The sequence below is a fragment of the Coenobita brevimanus genome, chromosome 39, assembly GCF_032717465.1.
Source record: "Coenobita brevimanus isolate Jiangsu-jjx chromosome 39, ASM3271746v2, whole genome shotgun sequence".
In the NCBI taxonomy this organism is placed as follows: Eukaryota; Metazoa; Arthropoda; class Malacostraca; order Decapoda; family Coenobitidae; genus Coenobita; species Coenobita brevimanus.
The window spans coordinates 25887399-25911803 of NC_136992.1; the positions used below are offsets into that span (position 1 = coordinate 25887399).

At 41.6% G+C, this 24405-nt stretch overlaps 1 protein-coding gene across 1 annotated transcript in view; it reads right to left on the bottom strand.

The window, feature by feature from the left end:
• Window positions 1–24405, bottom strand: part of dre4 (SPT16 homolog, facilitates chromatin remodeling subunit dre4) — a 249825-nt gene that overhangs the window by 215396 nt on the left and 10024 nt on the right. The window contains exons 3-4 of the mRNA XM_080270162.1: window positions 7091–7171; window positions 4836–4988 (exon numbers count right to left, since the gene is read on the bottom strand). Of these exons, the coding sequence (XP_080126288.1) occupies window positions 4836–4988; window positions 7091–7171 (234 nt within the window). The remainder of the gene's footprint in view (window positions 1–4835; window positions 4989–7090; window positions 7172–24405) is intronic.

Consider the following 24405-nt stretch of genomic DNA (forward strand, 5'->3'; position numbering starts at 1 on the left):
TCTCTGCCCCATATAATGCAGTCAGTACCACAACACCCTCATACAGCCTTCTCTTTACATCCATTGTAAGTGAACGACATCTAAACACTTTTTTTCATTCCTCCCAGCACCTTTCCTACTTCATTCATTCTAAACTTCACTTCTGCATCTATTTGTCCATCCACAGCAACATGTGACCCTAAATACTTAAAACACTCTACCTCCTTGAGCAACTCACCATTCAAAACTATATTCATCCCCGTACCATCTACCGACCTTGTACACTTCATCACTTTACTCTTATTCTCATTTACTTTCAATTTCCTCCTTTCCCACACCCTTTCAAACTCCTCTACCAACTGTCTCAAACTCTCCTCTGAATCAGCCACCAGTGCAGTATCATCTGCAAACAGTAGCTGCTTCACATTCCACTCTCTACCAACATTCACCAGACTCAAACCTCCACCTAAAGCTCTTGCATTCACCTCCCTTGCAACACCATCCATATAAATATTAAACCACCAAGGCAACATCACACATCCCTGCCGCAACCCCACTATAGATGACATAAACATCCATTCACTGCAATAATATAATTCAAGTCGTACTGCACAAAGCCACTCAGAACTTGGTTTTCAGATGACAAATGCATGGGCAATTTTATCATCATCATCACCTGAATCTCTATTCCTACCTAAGAATGGGATGAATTAGGCTCAGAGAGGAAGAAAAATCCAGATAGGAGAAACTGAATATGTCTGCCCAATTTAACAGGCCACATTATAGGAGAAACTGAATATGTCTGCCCAATTTAACAGGCCACATTTTCATTCACATACCATTCAACCCTACAGAATCCTGACTCCACCCTGAAGGTATAAATATCCACATTAATACACTTCATGCTATGTATCAGCTAGAGCCAAGACTTATAACAGAAAATAAACATCCATAAGAATCACACTAATGTAAAGAAGTCTGTAGTATTCTCAATTTTATGTATAGTATATCAATCACATGGGAACAGCTGGCAAACAATTCCGAGAATCTCATTATCATATTTATTCATACTTATTATGACCATATTCTTTTCCTAGAGTTAAGTTGATCTTGCACTTTTCAGCAGGGTTGTCGAGTTGGAGTCGGTAAATTTCCCCCAACTCTGAGTTTTTTGGTTCTGAAATGGTACAGTAGCGTCCTCATACATCACGAGACAGGTTATGCAGAACCTTGTGCAAAATCAATTTCGCGCTAAAACGTGACATATATTTACATGTAAAAGCGGAGGTTAGGTTCTAGGAGCCTCAATTTTTTTGTTAAACACAGGGTTATTGATTTTGTTTTAATTTATTCAATTTATTTGATTTTCCTGTTTAATATATAGCTAATATTTCAAAAGCAGTATACTGAATACTGTTAACTTCATGTCCAGTCTATCCACTGACAGCTCAGGTTGAAAGCCACTGCCCAGAATCCAGATACAGTAGAACCTCTCTCATTCGGACTATATGGGGGGAAGGGTTGTCCGAATTAGCAGATTGTCCGGACCATCAGGGTAATCTCCAGTTCATACCAAAAACTGTCTACATATGGTATGTTTGTTAATTATTAACATATATGGCATAGGTCAACCCCACGTAACTGCAAAAGATGAAAGGATACTAAAATAACCAAACTAATCATGTACGATAGTTTTGTATTGCATAATTTACAGGTAAGGCCATGACAAGAAACTAGCCTACATTTTAAATTGTAGTAAGTGACTAAGGCCCGTGTAGGCAAAAAAATTAATTAATTAATTAACTGTAATATTTGGAATAAAAATAAAACTTATGTAGGCAAAAAATACATTGTCATCTTTGGCATATTGATAATGCCCATATGGGCAAGAAGCTAATGTTTGATGTACAAGTAAAGCACGTTTAAGTACAAAAAATAACCTACAGTAATCATTAAACACTGCAGAATATTCTGACCCATTTTTGTGTAAGCAAACTCCTCCTTTTAACACCTTTATTCATTGCAGAAGCTACACTTGCATTAAGGGGCATGGTAAGGAGGATTAACTTTTGAAATATAGCATAAAAGTATAAATGGTTGGTGAACTAGTTGATGGAATGAATGCTAGCGTGTGTTTAAACAGGCGCCCATGTTGCTACCTAGCGTGATCCGAGACTAAACGAATGACGATCGCTTTCCGCGCCGATACTGAAAATGACTTTAGAATTACTTTCAACATATTTTTGGAGCTTATTATTTTTAAATTTTGTCCGAATTAACAGAAGTCTGGATCAAAGGGGTCCGGACCAAAGAGGTTCTACTGTACATACATGTTCAAGTCCTGTCTGGACACTATTGGTTAAGGCTGAGTTGCCAGTGGCAATCAAGACAGCATATTCCAAAGCTGATTATATTACCGCACAGAAAAACCTTAAGCTGATATTATGACATGGCCTTAATTGACCAAGCATAGTCTACCTAGTCTTATGGCTTTGGTTTTTTATTTATGGCCCATTATTTCAGATGTACAAATAATTTCAATACAGTAGTTACACAAATGTAAAAATATTTTTTTGTCATACAATGGAGCAAATTCTAATGGCACCATTCTCCAAAATCTGCTAACTTAATGCTTAACCCTGGTAAACATTCGAATTTTTTTTTGTACGCTACCACATTCGTGGTCACTATTGTGTACCAGTTTTTGGAAATTAAAAAAAAAAGTACCTGGAGTTGTTTACAAGGTATGGACTTAAAATCTAATCTTAACACTTCAGTCTGAAAGAAAAAGAAAAAACAAATAGCGTGATTCTCCATGGGTAACTAAAGACAACTATTAAAAAAATTAAGTTGCACGATTATAATGGATGGATCCCGATGTCCGTTGACCAGTGGGCAGTGTTGGGGGGGGGGGGGGGGGAGCAGGCCAACTCCCTGTCTCCTGGCAGCAAAACATCGATTTTTTCCATGCTTGTCTAGTACTGTAACACATTTGTGGACACTTTTATAGCCCGCACCTGTGTTATATGAAAAACCTAGCCAAAGAGCGTGCACCAACTACCTTCAACCGACACAGCGCATAATTTAATGAAGCTACTGGGAACACCACCCACTTGGGTCACATGGGAAGCAAGGGCCACATAGCCAAAGTTGGAATGGGTCACAATAGTGTCCTTGAATGTTTACCAGGGTTAAGTATTTGAATAAATGAATGCCAACACAAAGTCATACACAACTTTTATAAACCTTTGGATTTTATTTTGTTAACTTTTAGATAGAATAAAAAATAAAAAAATCCTGGTTTTGCAAAAAATTTATTTAATCACAATTAAATCAATTTTATTTAATCAATGCCAACCCTGGTTAAAAATATATTCAACGATAGATTATTACAAATATGTCTGCCTTAAGAAATCCAAGACAGTGTGTTTACATACGATCTCACCGACTGGACACATCAGTGCATACTACATTCTAACCTAACCTAACTGATTAGTTTTGCCCTGGCCCTAATACTCCCTATAAAAATTTTAATCCCCAAGGATTGCCATTAAGCCTTTTGAAAGTCCTCATTACCAATCAAGCAAAAGCTTTTGACCTAAACAACATGTGAAAAAATGGCTGCCCAGCATCATGCATATTTCACCAGGAATCAGTTTCAGTGCTTACAAAAAAAAAAAAAAAAAAAAAAAAAAAAAAAAAAAATGTCATTAGGGAAAAAAAAAAAAAAAAGCTATGAAGAAGTCATCAGCATGGAGTGATTGCATATTTTTCACTTCTCAGATACACACAAATGTAGTGAACGTAAATAATAAACAAGTCAGCCAAGTACTGTAGTATACTGTTAATTTGCATGACAGTATAATTCACAAGAACTGAACTCACATAATTATCTTACTGAACTATTTATATAAACTTGTACTGTCTTCACATATTTAAGATCCAAATTTACTTGATCACAGACTGTCAGTTCATAACAAAGATCAGGCACAAAGCTCCCCCCCCCCCACTAGTTGCAAAAGGCGAAAACATGAATTTTACTGTTCCTTTATCATTAACTTTTTTTTCCAACAAAGAAAACCATCCACATCGTAAACACACCCGACTCATTTTATGTCTAGTCGTTTGCATTTAAGCTCCCACACCATATGTCACTTCATCCAACAATTTTACATTTTCATTTATAATAAATGCTTTGTGTTCACAGCACTTTTAGTGTGTTTCGGCATTACTACAGTTAGCTACTTTGGATCCACATGCTCAGAGTTCTGAGAGGAAATGAGGATCAAGGAAATAAGCAGATAAACTTCTCATCACAGCAACCATCCACACAACACCAAGGCAGGCTGGGCAGGTGGTATGGGACGTAGGTCACGTAAGTCAGGTCAGGTCGAGGAAACCAATCAGCGACCAAATAAGGCATAACACACGAGTTGTATCTGGAAATCCAATACTGTACCTAAACATATCCATTTCCCACAGTGTCTCTCGTGCAACTGAGTGGTATTCCAACAGCATGGTATTCTCTCTGTCTCCAAAGTTACAAATATCATCAGCCAACCCTTCAAGATATCTTAAATATCTTATTTATCTATCTACTGCCATATGCATTAAACCCCATAAGGGGTGGCCACAGACAGTCTCCATGTCACCCTTCCTCTATCATTTGGTTGCCCTTGCTCTGACTCAGCTTCCTCTCTCGTGTTTCTCTCCACTCCATCCCTCCATCTCATCCTTGGTCTCCCCCTCCCCCCTCACTCAAATACAGTACATGCTTCTAGTCATTCTTTCATTATAATATATACAAACATATACAACATCATGAAAGTACTGGGATAACAAACAACAGAACTCACCTGTTCAAAATTGGCTTCCTTAACAGCTTTTCTCCAGGCATCAATTAAGTCTGAAGAAAACTTGTCCTTCATATACACACCAATCTTTGAGCCACCCTTGCTGCCCTTGATAGCATCTATCAATTTTGTTATATTGGCCTTATCTTTATCATTCTGAAAATATAAAAATTTGTATAGAGACTTCATTAAACATTTTCAGGTAGGTACAGTCAAGGAAAGTTCCGCATTACCCACCTCCCAAAGCACTGGTGTGAGATAGGTGAATGTGAAGAGGCAGACAGACCTCATATGTCTGGTAACTGTGAGTGTGCAGGAGGTAGAGGAGGGGAATTGGGGGCAGAGGAGGATTTAGTGATAGATTGGGAATCACGTGTAGGTGTGCATTTGTGCAATGTATGACTTGGACGGTGTGTTTGAGTTAATTTAGAAAGGATACCGGTCGATGACAGTGTGATGATAGTAATTTATGGGGGGGGGGGAATACGTAACTGTCTGTAGAGCTAGTGTTGTAATGGAAGTTTGCTGGGTTTGGATAGAGGTTTGAATGCTTTCATTCTCTCTCGACTTTAACAACAGACGTTTCCCCAGGAGATATTCGTAGAGATATAGCATATGTTTTTGTGCTGACTCGAAAACAAAACCACTATATTATCTATCTATCTATTTATCTATCTCATGTAAATTCGTATAAATTTGTTTATTTATTTATCCTCTGTCGTCCCTCTGTAAACATCTTCCTGCAAACATTTCCAGTTATTCTGGTAATTATTCATCTCGAACTTAGAGTCAAGGGTATTGTGTAATAATAATAATAAAAAATTCTATACGAGCGAGTAACAGGTTTTTCGTTTTCCTATAGACAGAATGATATGGAAAGTCCTAATTATAAGATCAGTCTCTGTAACTATCATTCCTGTTGAACATTACAAAACGAAGCCAAAGAAGCATACCTTTGACAATAAACATGTATTGAATTTGTGACATGAGCAACTCTCCAAACCCTCCCACCCCCCACTCACAGTTACCAGACATGTGGGGTCTGGCTGCTGCTTCTTGACTATTCGTCGACCACCAACACTCCGAACAGTGGGTAATGCGGAACTTTCCCTGACTGTACCTACTGAATGCAGTTTGCACATGCCTACCATGGGGGAGGGTAGCTCTACTACTGTATGCAATATATATTCAAGCCATGTTTTACAGATCCTGAAAGGCAACTGAAATATAGGACCATGGAACACAACTTGTCACTGGAGAGCAACCCACTCCCACCCAATTCTTCGCAGGTGTAAATATTACTCTTTACACCCAAAAAGGTACTATGAAATATAATGATCAAAAGTTCAGTGATAATCCCAGTCAGCACTGTGCCTTGCCTTCCATTTTATTACTCCTCCTTGGATATTAAGAGAACATTTCCTTCTCATATTCTTGGCTGTGTGCTTCATATCACTACCACAAAAATTTTCCATGCAACACCTTCCATTGTCACAGCCAACTGGGAGGTGTCAGCATGTAACACGTTCCTTGTCACAGCTAGCAAGGAAGTTTCTGCAAAATTATGAATGTGATAGTCAGTCAGTATATTGGTTATCAAGAGTAAAATACAGAGTACAGAAACAACAGAACACTAATAACACAGTCTTGTATTTAGAGAATTTGTGTACCAGGTAGAGTAAACTCTAAATTATCTGGCATAATTAAACAAGGCCTAAGCCAAATAACGCGAAACGCCGAATATTGCATAGTACCCCCCCCCATCGGCTCAATATTCAGCGTTGAGCCTGATATTGCGTTACTATCCATCTCGCCACTCAAGGTGAAAATTAAGCATAAATTATTATAAAGTAATGACACAACACAGTAACACAGCGCCAGTGGGCTACCATTTACAGGCCGGTTGAGACGCCTCAATGCCGGGTATTGCATTGAACTGCCAGCTACATCCCGTTTTGGACCCAGATATTGCTTAACAGAGCCGAGCCAACAGCACTGGATACTGTATTAAGTTGGGCTGGATATTGTGACGACAAATAACTGAGAGTTAATTGTACATCGCTTTCATGCTAGAGATCTGAAATGTTTAACCCTTACCTGAATACAGTACTTATCTATTTGGCACTGTGCAATATACCTGTACTGTAACCAATTTACAAGTAATGGACTAGTCTCCTAAAATGATGAGATTTTAATTTGTTACAGCTTAACTATATTATGAAAGTATATACAGTATCAAACATAACAAGACCACATACCTTATCTCTCACAAGAAGTTTCACTGGAGGAACATTACTGTTCTCATCCTTATTTTTCTCTAAACTCTCCAAAATCTGAATCTGTTGAGAATGAAAAAGAAAATATATTAATCAATGAATACAAAATTACAAAAACTCAACATCACTTAGGAAAAAAAATTGACAATTCTTGTTACCTGTCCAAAAGGCATTCAACAACACTGTAACTTTCTTTTCCATGGAACTAGTAATGCATTCCACAACAAATTGGGTTAAATAAATAAATCAGCTTCATAAATATCAATGGAACTTCAACAGGGAACCTTCTGGATGATGCTGTGGACTTTATTGAAAAAAAATAAATAAATAAATAAATAACAATAAAAAATATAAAACAGAAGAAATAATTAATGACAGCTTCCTGTAGCTTCTAATGTACAGTACAAAAACTGATGATCAACTGCTAGCCATCTATGCACTGAGAACATAAATTTCATAAATAAATAAAATACAATCTATCTATCTATCTATTGCCAGACGCCTCAATCCCGTTTGGGGTGGCCACAAACAAATCGCCTCCAAGTCGCCCTGTCCCCCGCCATTTCACTGCCCTGCTCCCAACTCACACCCCCCTCTCTCATATACCTCTCCACCCCATCCCTCCATCTCATCCTCGGCCTCCCCCTCCCTCTTCCCCCCTCCACCTCACTCACATACACTCTCTTCGTCAGTCTTTCACCCTCCATCCTCTCCACATGACCAAACCACCTCAGTGTGTTCCTCATAACGCTTCCTATCACATCCACATCCACACCACAACGCTCCTTTATATCTTCATTCGTCAGCCTGTCTCTCCACGTGACTCCACAGGCTCCTCTTAAATAACTCATTTCCACTGCTCTCACTCTTGACTTGTGTCCTTCCAACAATGTCCAAGCTTCACTTCCGTACGTTAGAGTTGGTATCACAATACTGTCATGTAGTAACTTTTTCACTTCCATGCTCACTTCCCTGTTTCTTATCACTGCTTTCAAAGAACCAGCAACCTTTCTTCCCTGCTGTACCCTTTCAAGCACTTCACCCTCTAAACCTCCATCCTTACTCATAACACTACCCAAGTACTTAAATGTACTCACATTTTCCAATTCCTCACCATCCAACCTCACTGTACATTCACTAACTTCACCTCTCTCAAAGATCATCACTTTACACTTCCCTACATTCACCGTTAGATTCCGTTTCTTACACACTCTCTCAAACTCATCCACCAAGCCTTGCAGCTCCCCTTCGTCTTCACTCAACAACACAGTATCATCTGCAAACAACAGTACAGGGAGTTTCCAAACACTATCCTCTCTCACCAGGGCCACTCCAACATCCACTACCCTACCTTGTACCTCTTTTATTACCCCATCCATGTACAGATTGAACAACCATGGAGACATGACACATCCCTGTTTCAAACCAACTTTCAAAGAGAAAAATTCACTTAGTTCACCATCCACACGCACTGCAGCCTTCGCATCATCGTACATACTCTCCACAGCATTCAACAACTTCCCATCTACTCCATATATTCTTAACACGTTCCACAACCCTTGTCTATCCACCCTGTCATATGCTTTCTCCAAATCCATGAAAGCCGCATACAACTTCTTTCCCTGCTCTAGAAACTTTTCCACTAAAGATCTAAGAATGAATATCTGATCTACACAACCTCTTCCCTTCCTACAAACTCAACTCAACATAAAACTTCATAAATTTATTAACTAAAAACTTGGATGGCAGTTCTGCAATGACATACCTGACTCATTTTTCCATGGCATACAGTATTTCTCACAAGCAAAAACAGACTCAATGTGTAGTCTCCTACAATCACATCTGGCTGGAGCAACAAGCCTGGTTGACATGTGAAGGACCAGCATTCTCATGGGATCAGGAAGCATTCTAGCACCAGTTTCTTGGTGACTTATCTTCAATATTATGCTTCAGTATTCTTTTTGAAGCAGTGGTAGTTGTTCCCTAGGCAGTCTGGCCAAACAGCCCCAAGTCCCTTAGGAAGGCCATGGTCGAGACTGGGCTTTCCCACAGAGCTCTCAAAGAGTGTATGTTGTGTTGTTAGGGTAGGTGATTGTGTGCAATGCAGTTCCATAATGTGCTTAATAGTATGGGGTGCTGTGTAGCATGCTGGACAGGCATCAGCAACGGAGTCATCCAGCCTCTTCTGGTAGCTTAAGAGGGCTGGATGGTGCCCACATCTCAGCCTGGCCAGGTGGACCCTGTCCTCACGAGGAAGACAGGATTCAGAAGGGTGGATGTCAGGAGGCTGTGCATGCAGCTGTGTGTTGTCTTTAAGTGACTGAATGGAGCGGCAAGTGATCTGAGTGTGGATGTGCTTCTGGAAGCTGGTCTGAGGTGGGCGATGGGGGAGAGATGACAGTATTTGTGTATGGTATCGTGTGTTGGGTGTTGTTTTGATGTTCCTTGGCGTGGGTGGATGTGCTGCCATGTACTGTAGTGGATGTTGTGGGTTTGTGGAAGCTGCAGCAAGAAACTGGGTGCCTCTCATGTCTAGGTGGTCTTTGACTTTGAGGACTTTGGTTTCTTGATGTAGGTGGTCTGTGGGTGTAGTAGTTGTGCAGCCTGTGATTATTTTTAGGGCCTTGTTCTGTATGGTCTGTAGAGTGCTGCAGTGTGTTTTGGTGAGGTTAGAAGCCCAGGCAGGGCTTGCATAGTTCATGATTGAACGTATGTATTGTTTGTATACTGTGGTGGTGGTTTCTTTGTTGTGTCCGAATGTTGTATGGGCAAGTGACCTCAAAGCATTGAGTCTTGGTGTTATTTTATTTTTAATGTATGTGATGTGTTGTTTAAATGACATTGATGTATTGTATGTTACACCAAGGATTTTGTGTGTGTGTGTGTGTGTGTGTGTGTGTGTGTGTGTGTGTGTGTGTGTGTGTGTGTGTGTGTGTGTGTGTGTGTGTGTGTGTGTGTGTGTGTGTGTGTGTGTGTGTGTGCATGCGTGCGTGCGTGCGTGCGTGCGTGCGTGCGTGTGTGTGTAGTGGAGTGTTGTTTATGGTGAGGTGTGGGATGTGACTGTGTTCTGCTGTTCAGTTTTTGCGAAGAGTCACTGTAGATTTGGCTGGGGCTATTTTGAGCCTATTTGTGGTGAACCATTCGTGTAGTGTGTTGAGGTAAGGTTGAATGATGTGTGCAGCTGTGTTTGCATTTTGGTGCGTACATGTAAGTGTTATATCATCTGCATAGGAAGCTATGTGTATCTGTGGTGTGTGGGGTGTGGGTACGTCGTGCATGTATAGGTTAAAGAGTGTAGGGGACAAAACAGATCCTTGGGGGACACCATTTGTGAAGTTATTTACATCACTGGTAAATAAGTGTCAGATAAACAACAATGCTGGTTATAAAGAATTTACCCTTGTGGAGCCCCTATAAATGATTCGAAAATGAGTAAGAGTATACAACAAGTTTTATTATACTGTTAGTATGGCAACTGCCAAGCCTGTGCACTCGCCATTAACGAATTAACCCTTTAACCGCGGGTGTCATTCCAGAATGACGTTGCAAAAACTGGACCAAACCGCGGGTGTCATTCTCGAATGTTTGTGAATATTTTGAATACCCCGCGTTTTTTCCGTGCGCCAATTGTTTCAAGGGAGAGTAGCTATTAAGTTCTTTCACTCCAGCCAACCCCCACCTCCCTCTTCCCCCCCCTGGGGCCCCACCTCCCACCCCCTGGGCCCCCCACCCCACCCCTGACCAAGCGCGCATCAGTATCTGTCCAGCTGTGTGAGTGACAACACATGTTGATGTGGCAGTGAAGTGCAGGCAATTACAGTGCCTTTTACCTGTCTCAGTGAACACAGAGTGGGTGTTTATCGTATGTGCAGTGTTCATATATGTTTATAGTATTATTATCAGAATGTGATTGGCAATTGGTAATGGTGTGTGAGCGAAAAATAGTGATTACAACACCGCTGATGTGGCAGTGAAGTGCAGGCAATTACAGTGCCTTTTACCTGCCTCAGTGAACACAGAGTGGGTGTTTATCGTATGTGCAGTGTTCATATATGTTTATATTATTATTATCAGAATGAGGTTGGCATTTGGTAATGGTGTGTGAGCGAAAAATAGTGATTACAACACCGCTGATGTGGCAGTGAAGTGCAGGTAATTACAGTGCCTTTTACCTGCCTCAGTGAACACAGAGTGGGTGTTTATCGTATGTGCAGTGTTCATATATGTTTATAGTATTATTATCAGAATGAGGTTGGCATTTGGTAATGGTGTATGAGCGAAGGTAATGATGTGTGAGCGAAAAATAGTGATTTTACACCCCTCACTTCTAACGGCACTGCCCGTCCTGTGAAAGTCAACAAAGTCATGAAACCTACATCAATGGAAAGCTGAAGGTTAGTACTTTCTAATGGTACCTTATTTTTTTCTCTAGCTTTATTCTGTGCAGAATTATTAAGGTTTAAAGGTTTGTTTACATTTGGCTGAAACCCCCGCGGGAGAGGACAGTCAGACCAAAACAATACCCGCGGTTAAAGGGTTAAAGTTCCAGTGAGGGAATCATGGTGTGGGTAAACAATGGTGACCAAGTGATATTCTACTCTTGAGTCAGGGCTGTACTAATTCACCTTCCTAATTAGTATAAAATGTACACAGCTTCTGGATCCAGTACAGTACCATATTGTATTTTTAAAAGTAAACATCCACTTCACATTCATAATCTTCCCCCCTCCCCCAACTGATCCAAAGTTGTGGTACAGTATTTTTACTCATTTCTTACAAATCAAACACTTTTGTTTCAACTTAAACAGGAATGTTAGCAACACCTTTTTCTCTTTCTTGGAACTTGTCATTGGCAATGACATCTCTTCATGCAATGCACCTGCCTCATTGCAGTGGAGCAAAAAGACTTGGGATGGGCTGTTTTTACACTGATGTGTGGTGCTGATGTGTGGTGCAGGGGGCAGGACTAGTTATATACGCAATAAAATCGGCCTAACTGGCACATATACAGTCTATTTTACAGTCAGTATATACCAGATATATATATATATATATATATTGAACTGTATATAGGGACGTGGAAGAAGTTGAGAGGCAGAAGAGAGAGTTATATGTAGAAAGAAAGAAAGAGGTGAAAAGGTTAGTAAGAGAGTAGATGAGGAATTTGGAAGGAATTTGAGTGTAAAGTGGAGGGACTGTAAGAAAATGTTCTGGAAAGAGGTGAAGAGAGTAAGACAGGGTGCAAGTGAAGTTAGCAGGGGAGTGAAAGATAAATATGGTAGATTACTAGCAGAGAAGGGAGAAAAAGTGAGCAGATGGAGAGAACTATCTATCTACCTATAGCCCGACGCCCTAATCCCACAAAGGGTGGCCGCAGACAAAACGCCTCCAAGTCGCTCTGTCACCCACCATTAGACTACCCTCTCCCCAACTCACCCTCCCCCTCCCTCATATACCTCTCAACTCCATCCCTCCACATCACCCTCGGTCTACCCCTCCCTCTCCCTCCCTCCACCTCACCTACATACACCCTCTTAGTCAGTCTTTCATTCTCCATTCTCTCCACATGTCCAAACCACCTCAGTGTATTTCTCCTAATCTTCTCGACCACATCTACATCCACCCCACAATGTTCCTTCACTTCTTCAGTCGTCAACCTGTCCCTCCATGTCACTCCACGTGCTCCTCTCAAGTAACTCATTTCCACTGCTCTCACTCTTGACTTGATCCCTTCTTGCAAGGTTCACGCCTCGTTTCCATACGTCAGGGTAGGGATCACAATACTATCATGCAGTGACTTCTTAACTTCCATACTCACCTCCCTATTTTTCATCACTGTTTTCAGTGAACCAACAACCTTCCTTCCCTGCTGTACCCTTTCACGCACTACATCCCCCAGTGTTCCATCCTTACTCATCACACTACCCAAGTACTTGAATGCACTCACACTCTCCATATCCTCACCATCCAACCTCACTGTACATTCTGTGACTTCATTCCTCTCAAACACCATAACTTTACTCTTGTTTACATTAACTTTCAGCTTCCTCCTCCTACACACTGTCCCAAATTCATTCACCAAACCTTGCAACTCCCATTCATCTTCACTCAACAATACTGTATCATCAGCAAACAGCAACACCGGAATCTTCCAAATCTCACCCTCATTCATTAGAGCCACCCCCATATCCACTGCCCTACCCTGCACCTCCATTACAACCCCATCCATGTATATATTAAACAGCCAAGGAGACATCACACAACCCTGTTTCAGTCCCACACTGAGATAAAAAAATTCAATAAGCTCACCATCCACTCGCACAGCAGCCCTAGCTCCTTCGTACATACTCTTCACAGCATTCAACAATTTCCCCACCACTCCATATATTCTTAATACCTTCCACATACCTTGCCTATCTATTCTGTCATAAGCTTTCTCCAAGTCCATGAAGGCAGCATACACTTTCTTTCCCTTCTCTAGATACTTAACCACTAAACATCTTAGAACAAATATCTGATCTACACACCCTTTTTCCTTCCTAAATCCCCCTTGTTCTTCTCCAACTAGCTCCTCTGTCATATGCCTAACCCTATCAATGAGTATTCTACCATATATTTTACCAGTCACACTAAGAAGGCAAATACCCCTATGGTTACCACATACTTCTCTCTCCCCTTTTCCTTTATATAAAGGAGCAATTATACCTGATTTCCAGTCCTCTGGAACCCTTCCCTCTTCCCAAGCCAATCTACACAACTTCCATATCCATTCCACAACACTCTCACCCCCATACCCCAGCATTTCACCACACACTCCATCAATTCCTGGGGCCTTCCCCAACTTGATCTTCTTCATTGCTTCCACTACTTCCATCCTACTGATCTCTTCCTCTCTCCTCTCATCTCTCCTTCTCCCAGCCATTCCCCAACCACTTATACTCGCACTGATCTCACTCTCTACATTCAACAAATCCTCAAAGTGCTCCTTCCATCTCCTCAATTTCTCTCTCTTCTCCACCAACAATCTATTATTCCTGTCTTTCACTCCCCTACTATTTCCCCATTCACACTGCCTTACTTTCTTTACCTCCTTCCAAAACAATTTCTTACTCTCCCTCCATTTCACACTCAGATTCCTCCCAAACTCTTCATCCACTTTCTTCTTACTCTCCTTCACCAGTCTCTTCATCTCCCTTCTCCTACTCACATATACCTCTCTCTTCTCTCTCATCTTCTCCCCTACCTCTACTCGCTGACCATTCACTATATGCCTTCCTCTTTTGTTCCACAGCTCATTTCACCTCATCATTCCACCATGCTGTCCCTTGTACACCCTCACTCCACAAACCAACTCACACGCTGCGCCTATCTCTTCCGTAAATATCTTACATACGTCTTCCACCCCTTCCATCTGCTCTAGCTCATACCTTCCCAATCATTCTTCTACTATGCTCTTATACTCTGCCATTTTCTCACTATCTTGCAACTTCTCCACTCTTCTCACAGGAGCTGTTTCCTCCTGTCTTCCCCTTCGTCTCCTCAACCATTTTCTTTGCAGCTTCAACTTGGCCGTCACTAAGTGATGGTCCGAGACTCCATTCCCCCACCCTCTCCACACTCTTGCATCCAACACTTGTCTTCTCATTCGCTCATCCACACACACGTAGTCTATCATTGCCTTTTGTTCAACAAGTTCACCAACCATCCCCCTCATTACTCTCCAGGTATACCGGTGGATCATCTTATGTTGAAAGTAGGTGTTGTCTATTGCCAACCCCTTACCAGCACAGATGTCCACCAAAGCACTACCATTCCCATCTACTTCAGCTGGCACCCCCCCCTGACCAACCACTCCATCCACTCATACATTCCCAACTTTGCCATTCATGTCTCCAATCAAAAGCACTCTCTCCCTCCTCTCAAATTTGTCCATACATGCTTCTACTCTCGCCCAAAACTCATCTTTCACTCTTGCCACTCGGTCCTCTGTCGGAGTATACACACACACACAATTGCCCACGCTTGTATATCTACTTTCATCCTCACCCATACAATCCTTGCAACCACTGTTCCATAATCTCTTAAATTCTCCTTCTACTTCTTGCTTATCATCAGACATACTCCCTCTCTTGCGAGGGCGTATAAGTGGCTGGGGAATGGCTGGGAGAAGGAGGGAGGTGAGAAGACAGGAAGAAATCAGTAAGACAGAAGTTGTGGAAGCAATGAAGAAAGTTAAATTGGGGAAAGCCCCAGGAATTGATGGAGTGTGTGGTGAAATGCTGAAGCATGGGGGAGAGATAGTAGTAGAATGGATGTGGAAGGTGTGCAGATTGGCCTGGGAGGAAGGTAGAGTTCCAGAGGATTGGACGTCAGGTATAATTATTCCCTTGTACAAAGGAAAAAGGGAAAAAGAAGTTTGTGGTAATCATAGGGGCATTTGTCTTCTTAGTATAATAGGAAAAGTGTAGGGTAGGATACTTATTGACAGAGTTAGGGAAATAACAGAGGAATTAGTTGGAGAAGAACAGGGAGGCTTTAGGAAGGGATGAGGTTGTGTAGATCATATATTCATTCTTAGATCTTTTGTGGAAAAGTCTCTAGAGAAGGGAAAGAAGTTGTATGCGGCTTTCATGGATTTGGAGAAAGCATATGAAAGGGTGCATAGACAAGGATTGTGGAAAGTATTAAGAATATATGGAGTAGATGGGAAGTTGTTGAATCCTGTGAAGAGTATGTATGATGGTGCGAAGGCTGCAGTGCGTGTGGATGGTGAACTGAGTGAATTTTTCTCTTTGAAGGTTGGGTTGAAACAAGGATCTGTCATGTCCCCATGGTTATTCAATCTGTACATGGATGGGGTTATAAAAGTGGTAAAAGGTAGGGTAGTGGATGTTGGAGTGGCCCTGGTGAGAGAGGGTAGTGTTTGGAAACTCCCTGTACTGTAGTTTGCGGATGATACTGTGTTGTTGAGTGAAGATGAAGGGGAGCTGCAGGGCTTGGTGGATGAGTTTGGGAAAGTGTGTAAGAAATGGAATCTATAGGTGAATGTAGGGAAGAGTAAAGTGATGGTCTTTGAGAGAGGTGAAGTCAGTGAATGTACAGCGAGGTTGGATGGTGAGGAATTGGAAAATATGAGTACGTTTAAGTACTTGGGTAGTCTGATGAGTAAGGATGGAGGTTTGGAGGGTGAAGTGCTTGAAAGGGTACAGGAGGGAAGATAGGTTGCTGGTTCCTTGAAAGCAGTGATAAGAAACAGGGAAGTGAGCATGGAAGTGAAAAAGTTACTACATGACAGTATTGTGATACCAACTCTAACGTATGGAAGTGAAGCTTGGACGTTGTTGGAAGGGCACAAGTCAAGAGTGAGAGCAGTGGAAATGAGTTATTTAAGAGGAGCCTGTGGAGTCACATGGAGAGACAGGCTGACGAATGAGGATATAAGGAGCATTGCGGTGTGGATGTGGATGTGAAAGGAAGCGTTAGGAGGAATACACTGAGGTGGTTTGGCCATGTGGAGAGGATGGACGGTGAAAGACTGACGAAGAGAGTGTATGTGAGTGAGGTGATGGGGGGGAGAGGGAGGGGAAGGCCGAGGATGAGATGGAGGGATGGGGTGGAGAGGTATATGAGGGAGGGGGGGTGTGAGCTGGGAGCAGGGCAGTGAAATGGCGGGGAACAGGGCAACTTGGAGGTGATTTGTTTGTGGCCACCCCGAACGGAATTGAGGCGTCTGGCAATAAATATATTGTATTGTTTATTAAGGCTCCAACATGCTTGCACGCATTGATTTTGGTCTTCTAATAGCACCTCTTCACATTGCTCAATTTCTGGCAGTCTCCCTATTCAGTCCCTTATCCCTGAGGTCACACTTTATGACCTCATCCGATGTCTTTTTCGGTCTGCCTCTCGCAATCCCACACACAATGTTCACATCTCTCACCTTACATACCCAACTGTTATCTTTCGTCCCCTCAACATGCCCAAACCATTTCAATATACCCATCACAACATCATTACACTCCAGTCCCACCCCTCCTCTCAGCTCTTCAATCATAATACTAGTGCCCCCACGGTTCATGTTCAAGGATGCGCTACACGTCAATCTAATCACTGTCCAATATTATTCTGTATGTCTGAACCTATTTATATCCTCCTCCTTTACTGTCAGCACCTGGATGCACAAACAGCCTTAAGGCTACACACGGCCTTAAGTTTAACCCCTACACCGCGGGCATGTTTACCGATGTTTTACGTGTGCCGCGGGGTTATTTGGGCTCCGACAGACTCTCAAAAAATATTTGCCAAAAATCAGTTATTAGTCCTAGAATATTAAAATTACATATGCTTATGGCACATACCTTCAGCTTTCTCCTGGAATGTTTGTTGAGCCTTCGTCAGTTACCGTAGGACTTGTGGAGACCTCTGAAGTTGGGTAACGAAGTCTCCAATTTACACTTCCCGACAACCCGTAATATGATTACCACAGCCAGATATTAACACTATAAACACTACTCTATGATTTTCAAGTAGTTTGGGATCCATACTCCAAAAAAAAAAAAAAAAAAAAAAACACTGTGAAAGCAATGAAAATTATGAGCGCGTCTGACCGTCGCACTTGCACTAGTTCGCTCTTGGTACTCTGTCATTTATTATTCATAAAACCCCTCACACTTTATATTTCTATTACTATATAACACTTATATATATCTACAGTCTTTATCCATAAGTTTCCTTCAGTAGTATTAGTTTATTGTCACTGTAGGGATTCAATTTCTTTCAGTAAAATACGTAGCATTCACTTTCTCGTCCTGTGTACTAGCATTGAGAGTGAATGTCACTTTCATCTTCACTCTCATAACTCATAGTATTCAGACATGCTAGAGTGAAACTTTCACTTTCATTACTCCTAGGGTATATACTTGTATTCTTATAATACTACTCATTTACATTTCTATTTACGTTCTCTATTTTATTTACGTTATTTACATTTCTATTTTATTTACACTGTGTTATGCACTGTCACTTGAAGTAACTTATAAAACTATTTTCCATTGTTCACGTATATTTACATTCATTACTTTCACTTGCTGTTTACACATTATTTACACATTATTTACAATTCCACTTGCACTGTTTTACTCAACAGAAAGATCGTAGTCACTCTTTTATCAATTGTCAGCCCTTTACCTCTTTCCACACGAGGTTTAGTAGGGGGTAAAGGTCACAGGGCCCTTTGCATGGGGGTGAAAAAGTCCCTGAAGTCAGCAAGACGAAACAGACGTACCTCCATTTCAGAAGATGAGAGTAAACCGATAAGGGAGGGCCGGGTGGAGGCCTACTTAGGGGATATTCAGTACTACCAATGTTAGCTCTTGAAACAGCTATGTATAGCACTGAAATGACTGGCAGGAAATCTAGACAATACATTATAAATTAGGTAGTTCCAGGTGAATGTAAATATCACTTAGGCTTCTCCCTTCCCTCCTTATATGTATATTTATTACGAAAATAGATTATACGGCATATTTCAAGGGGAAAAAAACAGCGAAAATTAGCGAACGAGTGCACGTGAGGTGTTGTCAGGTGATAATTAGCCAATTCCAGGTGTATGGCACTCTCACTTACTGTACCTTATTTCTTTCTTGTATATATTATTTGGTATAAGAATAGGGCATAGGGCTTATTTCAATGGATGAAATCAGTGAAAAATTCCAGGGAAGATTTACTTAGCGTAGCATGGCCGGGCAGGCGAGAGGATAGGGTAATGGAGGGGGGGTAGGGAGGGGAGTCAAGAACGGGGAGAAATGGCTAAATTGTCAATAATGGATGGGAGTACAGATGAGATTAGGAGTGCTGACTAGTGTTGGACATTGGCAGTATTGATAGATGATACAAGCCCCCACTTGGAAGCCCAGGTGAATTCAAAATAACACAGAATCACAAAAGCGACGCCCCGCGGTATGATCCCTTGCTCCCAAGCGTCACGAAAGTGACGCCTCGCGGTTAAGGGGTTAAGGCAGTAGGTCGCTAAGGCCCATGCACAAAGCACCTACAGGAGGGCAGGGTAAGCCTCGGTAGGGCTGCCTCAGCCACTGAGGCTGGGTCGGAGCTGCCTTACCACACTGAGACCCGTAAATAAAGTAACTCTGATTTTATATTCTCTATAGCACAAACCGGTGGTGGTGGTGGCGACCATTATCGACTCACTTGATGTAGTGCTACCTACTTCTTCCTTAGCCTTTATCATTCTTTTTCTGTGCCTGCCCTCCTCTCTTCCTATTTCTCCCATCTTTCCTGTCACTTCTTATTGCTTTTCTTTTCTTTACAGGTGGTTTTACATTGAGCGACAAGCCAAATGGTTTCCTGTAAGCCAAGAAACCATTTACAATCCTGGGTGGTAACCATATAACCAAACTATACATGCTCCCTATGTGTCAACAAGTGGGTTGGTGGAGGGTTAATGCCCCTCCCCATAAAACAAATAACTCAAAGTCAAATGGCTACCCCTTATGGGATTATGGCGTCTGGCAATAGATAGATAGATAGACAAACTGGACCAAACTTGTTATTGTTTACCTCGGCATGGAGCTGATAACTGCCTGTGAACTAGATCGTGCTTTGCAAAGGGAATCGAGGTTTCTTGGATCCACTGAATCCCCTTAACATAAATGATGAACATGCATCGAGACAGTATGCCTCCCCAGGAGCAAATTCCTTGGTTTAACAGAACTTAAGCCTCATATTGGGAGTGTCACACTACACTCCCATGCTATTCTTGCCTACACAACAGTTTTTGGCAACTCAGAGGTTCTATGCTAGTGGGAATTTTCAGTGTTGTTGGAGATACCTGCGGTATTCATCAGTCAAGTGTATCCAAAGTGATATCACGTGTGACAGATGCTTTATACAGAAAAGAACTCAAAAAATTAAGCTGCCCAGTGGTTTACTGAGAAGGATAGAGACCTGAGGGTTTCCACAGAATAAAAAAAAAATCCTAATGTGTTTGGGTCCCCATGGGGAGGGAGGGAAAGAATACATCCCCAGTATCCCCACTAATAAGAGACAAATAAAATGGGCCTTTTGTCTCCAGCTTTTCTTTCCCTACTGTCCTCTTCTGTCCTACCCCTTTTCTTTATGTTTGCTTGTTTCTTATGGTCTTTATTTTCCCTCAACTTCTACTTTGCCATGCAGCCATATTATGAACTGGTGATAATTCTTCAATATTCCTAACTTCCTAAAGTGTTTGGAGCAATGGACTGAACCCTCATACCAATTAAGGCCCCAGATCACAAAGAACATGTATTTATTTGTTGCAAAAGGTTCCATTCACTGGATGTGCAAGTTGTGTGTGACAGCACCTAAATGAAAATGAGCTGTAATTACAGATATCCTGACAGCACTCATGCTGCTTTTATCTGGGCTAATTCTAACTTTTACTAGATTTGAACCAAGGTGTCTATGGTGACAGTTTTCTGCTAGGTAACTGCGGATGCTGATTACTCTGTGTGGAGTCAGACAATGGTTAGGTAAAACATGGCAAACATAATAAGTTTCCATTCATATTGCTATTTTGTTTCCTTAATCAAGTTTCCATTCATATTGCTATTTTGTTTCCTTAATCCTAAACCCTCTCATCTTCATCACCAATATTGGGACGTCTTTTCATTGCACCCGACATTGTTTTCAATTAAATACCGGTACTTCACGTGCTTATCCTTGACTGCTGTGTAAATGTTACCAGCATTGTGTGAAAATAAGGTACTGTATAGAATGCATACGTATTCTATAGAATGTCTAGCATTTTTTGGCAAAGTATGAATTAAGCTCATTTCATTCTGACTTTATATATTTTATCTACTGTAGGTATTTTAGTAGAATGCCTAGGCATTCTGTTGAATGTCTAGCATTTTTATGGTAAAGTATAATAATAAACAACAGGGGTTAGGCTGGGATAATCTAGGTTAAGTTTAAGTTAGGTTAGGCTAGGTTAGGTCAGATTAATTTAGAAGAATGATATGTTAAATGTTTACCTAAATTAACCTAACCTAACCTACCCTCATTGAAATTAAAATTAGCCTAGACCATACCAGCCTAAACTAACTGCAGCCTAAATTAACCTAAGTGAAATGACTGATTTCACAGTGTGCCTGTTTGCTGCAGTTTGGTCATGTCCCATGGTGCCTAAAACAAACTCAGTGATCTACAGAAGGAAATGTGTAAAGATGATTTTATCTTATACCCTGACTGGAAGTTTTAGGCATTACACAGTTTACCAAGGCATTCTGTACAATGACGGATTGCCCACTTTGGCGGTAACATAAACACTCGCTCTTGCCTCTCACCCCCAGCAGATTCATAAAGCTATGTGACTAGCCCAGTGTTTCTGTGTTCTGCTGTCCAATGATCGGCAGGGTCTCAGCTGATGCACTACATTTCCCCCAAAACATTCCCTACTATTAAGGCTAGCATTAGCTGAGGCCAATGCACGAAAATTTAGTAAACCATAAGACAAGGCACGTGGTCATCATGCATGGGCCTTAGAGGCAGCCGTAGGGCCGCCCTTAACCCGTGCCATCCTGGCGACGTGAATTAACGCAGCAACATTGCAAGGTCCCTAATTTGCACAATTTTCATTTTTCGCGAGTGATTTTTGGAACGTATACACGGGACACCTTCCTCTATTCCTCTACAAGATGCCAAGCAGGGACAATGCCTTACACTGCATAACCTCTCCCCCCCCCCCTGCACGCCATTATCTCGACAATTCACCTGTTACCAGTGACCTGGCCAACAAAGACATTCAGGGCCAGAGTGATTCCCCAATCGATGACAATGTGGAGGACAAAGTTTAGAGGAAGAAATAGTCAGAAATGATGATCAGGTAATGTGGGAAAAAAAAGGTCATGAATGGTGATGAGTTAGTGAGTGAAACAATGCTTATAATGCCTATATTACTGTTTGAAAACCAATATACTCTTGTACTACATATAAATTCGTACCAAGTAAATAAATAAATACTGTTTATGTGTGGATAAAATAGTTACCCTCCCATAGAACTCGTTTTCTTTGGCGCCAGCCTGTTAGAAAACCCAGTCAGGTAAGGAAGTACTCGCACCTAAATCCGGTGTTTTAAACCTCAGGTAAGCGATTTCTCTATGAATTTTCGATGTTTCTCACCAAAAGCGGATGTTTGAGCAAAAAAAAAAAAAAGGTCCAAAAACGTCGGGATGGGGCGGGTTAATATCTCAAATAACGCCAGCCTTAAGGCTGCCTTCCAATAAAGTTTTGTGCATAGCGGCCCAGGTCTCACTGCCATGCATCATCACACTCTAAACACATGCTGCATACAAAGACCCCTTAGCACAAAGGGAGAGCCCTCTTAATGGCATACACTCGAGAGACACCAGCAAGTTCAATCCTTTCACGCCTGGCAATCTCCACAAGCTCTCCCTGACACACTGCACACATGAAATCAGCATTATCTCTGTCTACCTCTAATACATCTCTTATGCATCCACTTATCAAAAACACTGCACAAAATGGAATTACTTCCCATGCTCTTGTGGCAAATCACATATGGCAACTCCTCTTCTTTGACAGTAATGCCCCCGGCCCTAGATACCATCGCTTGTTTTATCTGCACTTACTTTTAAGCCCTTGTGCCCCATACCATCTCTCCACTTCCCAAATCTTTCCTCTGCCTCCCTTTCATTCTCTGCAATCAGCAACATCTCCCACAGGAGTCCATTTCTGAGGTCACATGAGAGGGATTCAAGTACCATAATAAACAACAAGGGGCTCAAGACTGACCCCTGATGTACATCAATATTCATGGAAAACTCCTCATTTAAATCTCCATTCACCATAAGCTGGGTACAACCATCCACATACATGGTCATAATTACCCTAACCATCCACTCCTCAATCCCAAACTTTCTCATTGTCCACTTCACCACCTCTCTAGAGACTCTGTCAAAGGCTTTCTCCAAATCAACAAACTACAGTTCCGTTTTCTTTCCTATATATTTTTCCTGAAGCTGCTGAACAATGAATATAGCATCAGTGGTTCTTCTGCCTGGCTTAAACTCAAACTGCACCCACTTATCACAAATACTTCCCAAAATATAGGAAGTTGCTTGTATTGGCTGGGAGTGATTAAAACTGCTGTTGCTTGCCAGGTTGTGTGGGACTATGCAAAAAAATCCAGATGATTCTGAAATATGTCATCATCTGGGTTCAGGAAAAAAATATTCTCCCATAATGGATTTACCTAATTCTTCATAGAATTCAGGTGGCATAATTTTTATCATGATGTGGTGTGGCAATATAGTGCCTGGATCCTATCTAGGAGTCCCGGGTTCGATTTCCAGCAACAGCACTAAAAACTTTCCACATATGCGCCCATGTGTAACATGTGTTTCTAAAAAACACACAAGCACAACTCAAATATCTTTTTGTAAATGGTGGGAGTGGAAGAGTTCTACTACATGCCATATGTATAAACCTTTCTAACTTTCAGTGGCCAATGAGACTGCCTACTTCTTCTTTTATCTTCATTTGTATTGTTGCCAGTCACTTCATAAACTACAGTTTATAGCACAGTGAAAGAATGAGAATCACAATAATAATTAGTGGAAGGTAAGGGTGCTCACATCCACTTACTCGATGTAGCCCTGCTCTCAGGTGACCAACCTTTCCTCTCTTCCTTCCTTCCACTTCTTTCTTTCCTTCTCTCTTTCCACTTCCTTCTGTTTACGGGTGACTCTACACTGAGTGACTAGCCAAATAGGTTCCTGTACACCAGGAAACCATTTACTACACTGGGTGGTAACCATACAACTAAACTACGGTGCCCGGTGGTTTAGTGGGTAATTAAGGCACACCAACTGGACTGAGCCCATGTAAGTTGTATCCAAGGGGTGGTTGGGGTTTACTGCTCACGTAATTCCACTCAGGGATTAGTAAGGCTAGTCACTCTCATCTTAATTGTCAGGACCAACTAACCTAGCCCCGGGCTCCTATGCTCCTCATGGGGCAACACAGGAATAGATGATGTATGTATAATAATACAGTAATCCCTCCACTATCCGATGTAATAGAGCCAAAGGCATGTCCGGAAAGTGGTCCAGTCCGGATAGTGGGCCCCTGCCTCCTGGACTAGTACTTATGGACCCTAACCCAGCCTAACTTTGAAAGCCACTTAAATAGCTCCCTATCAGACATGCATAGCACCTATTTAAACCTATTTAAAGACCCTATTCACACCAATAATGGACATAAAGCATGATATAAATGAA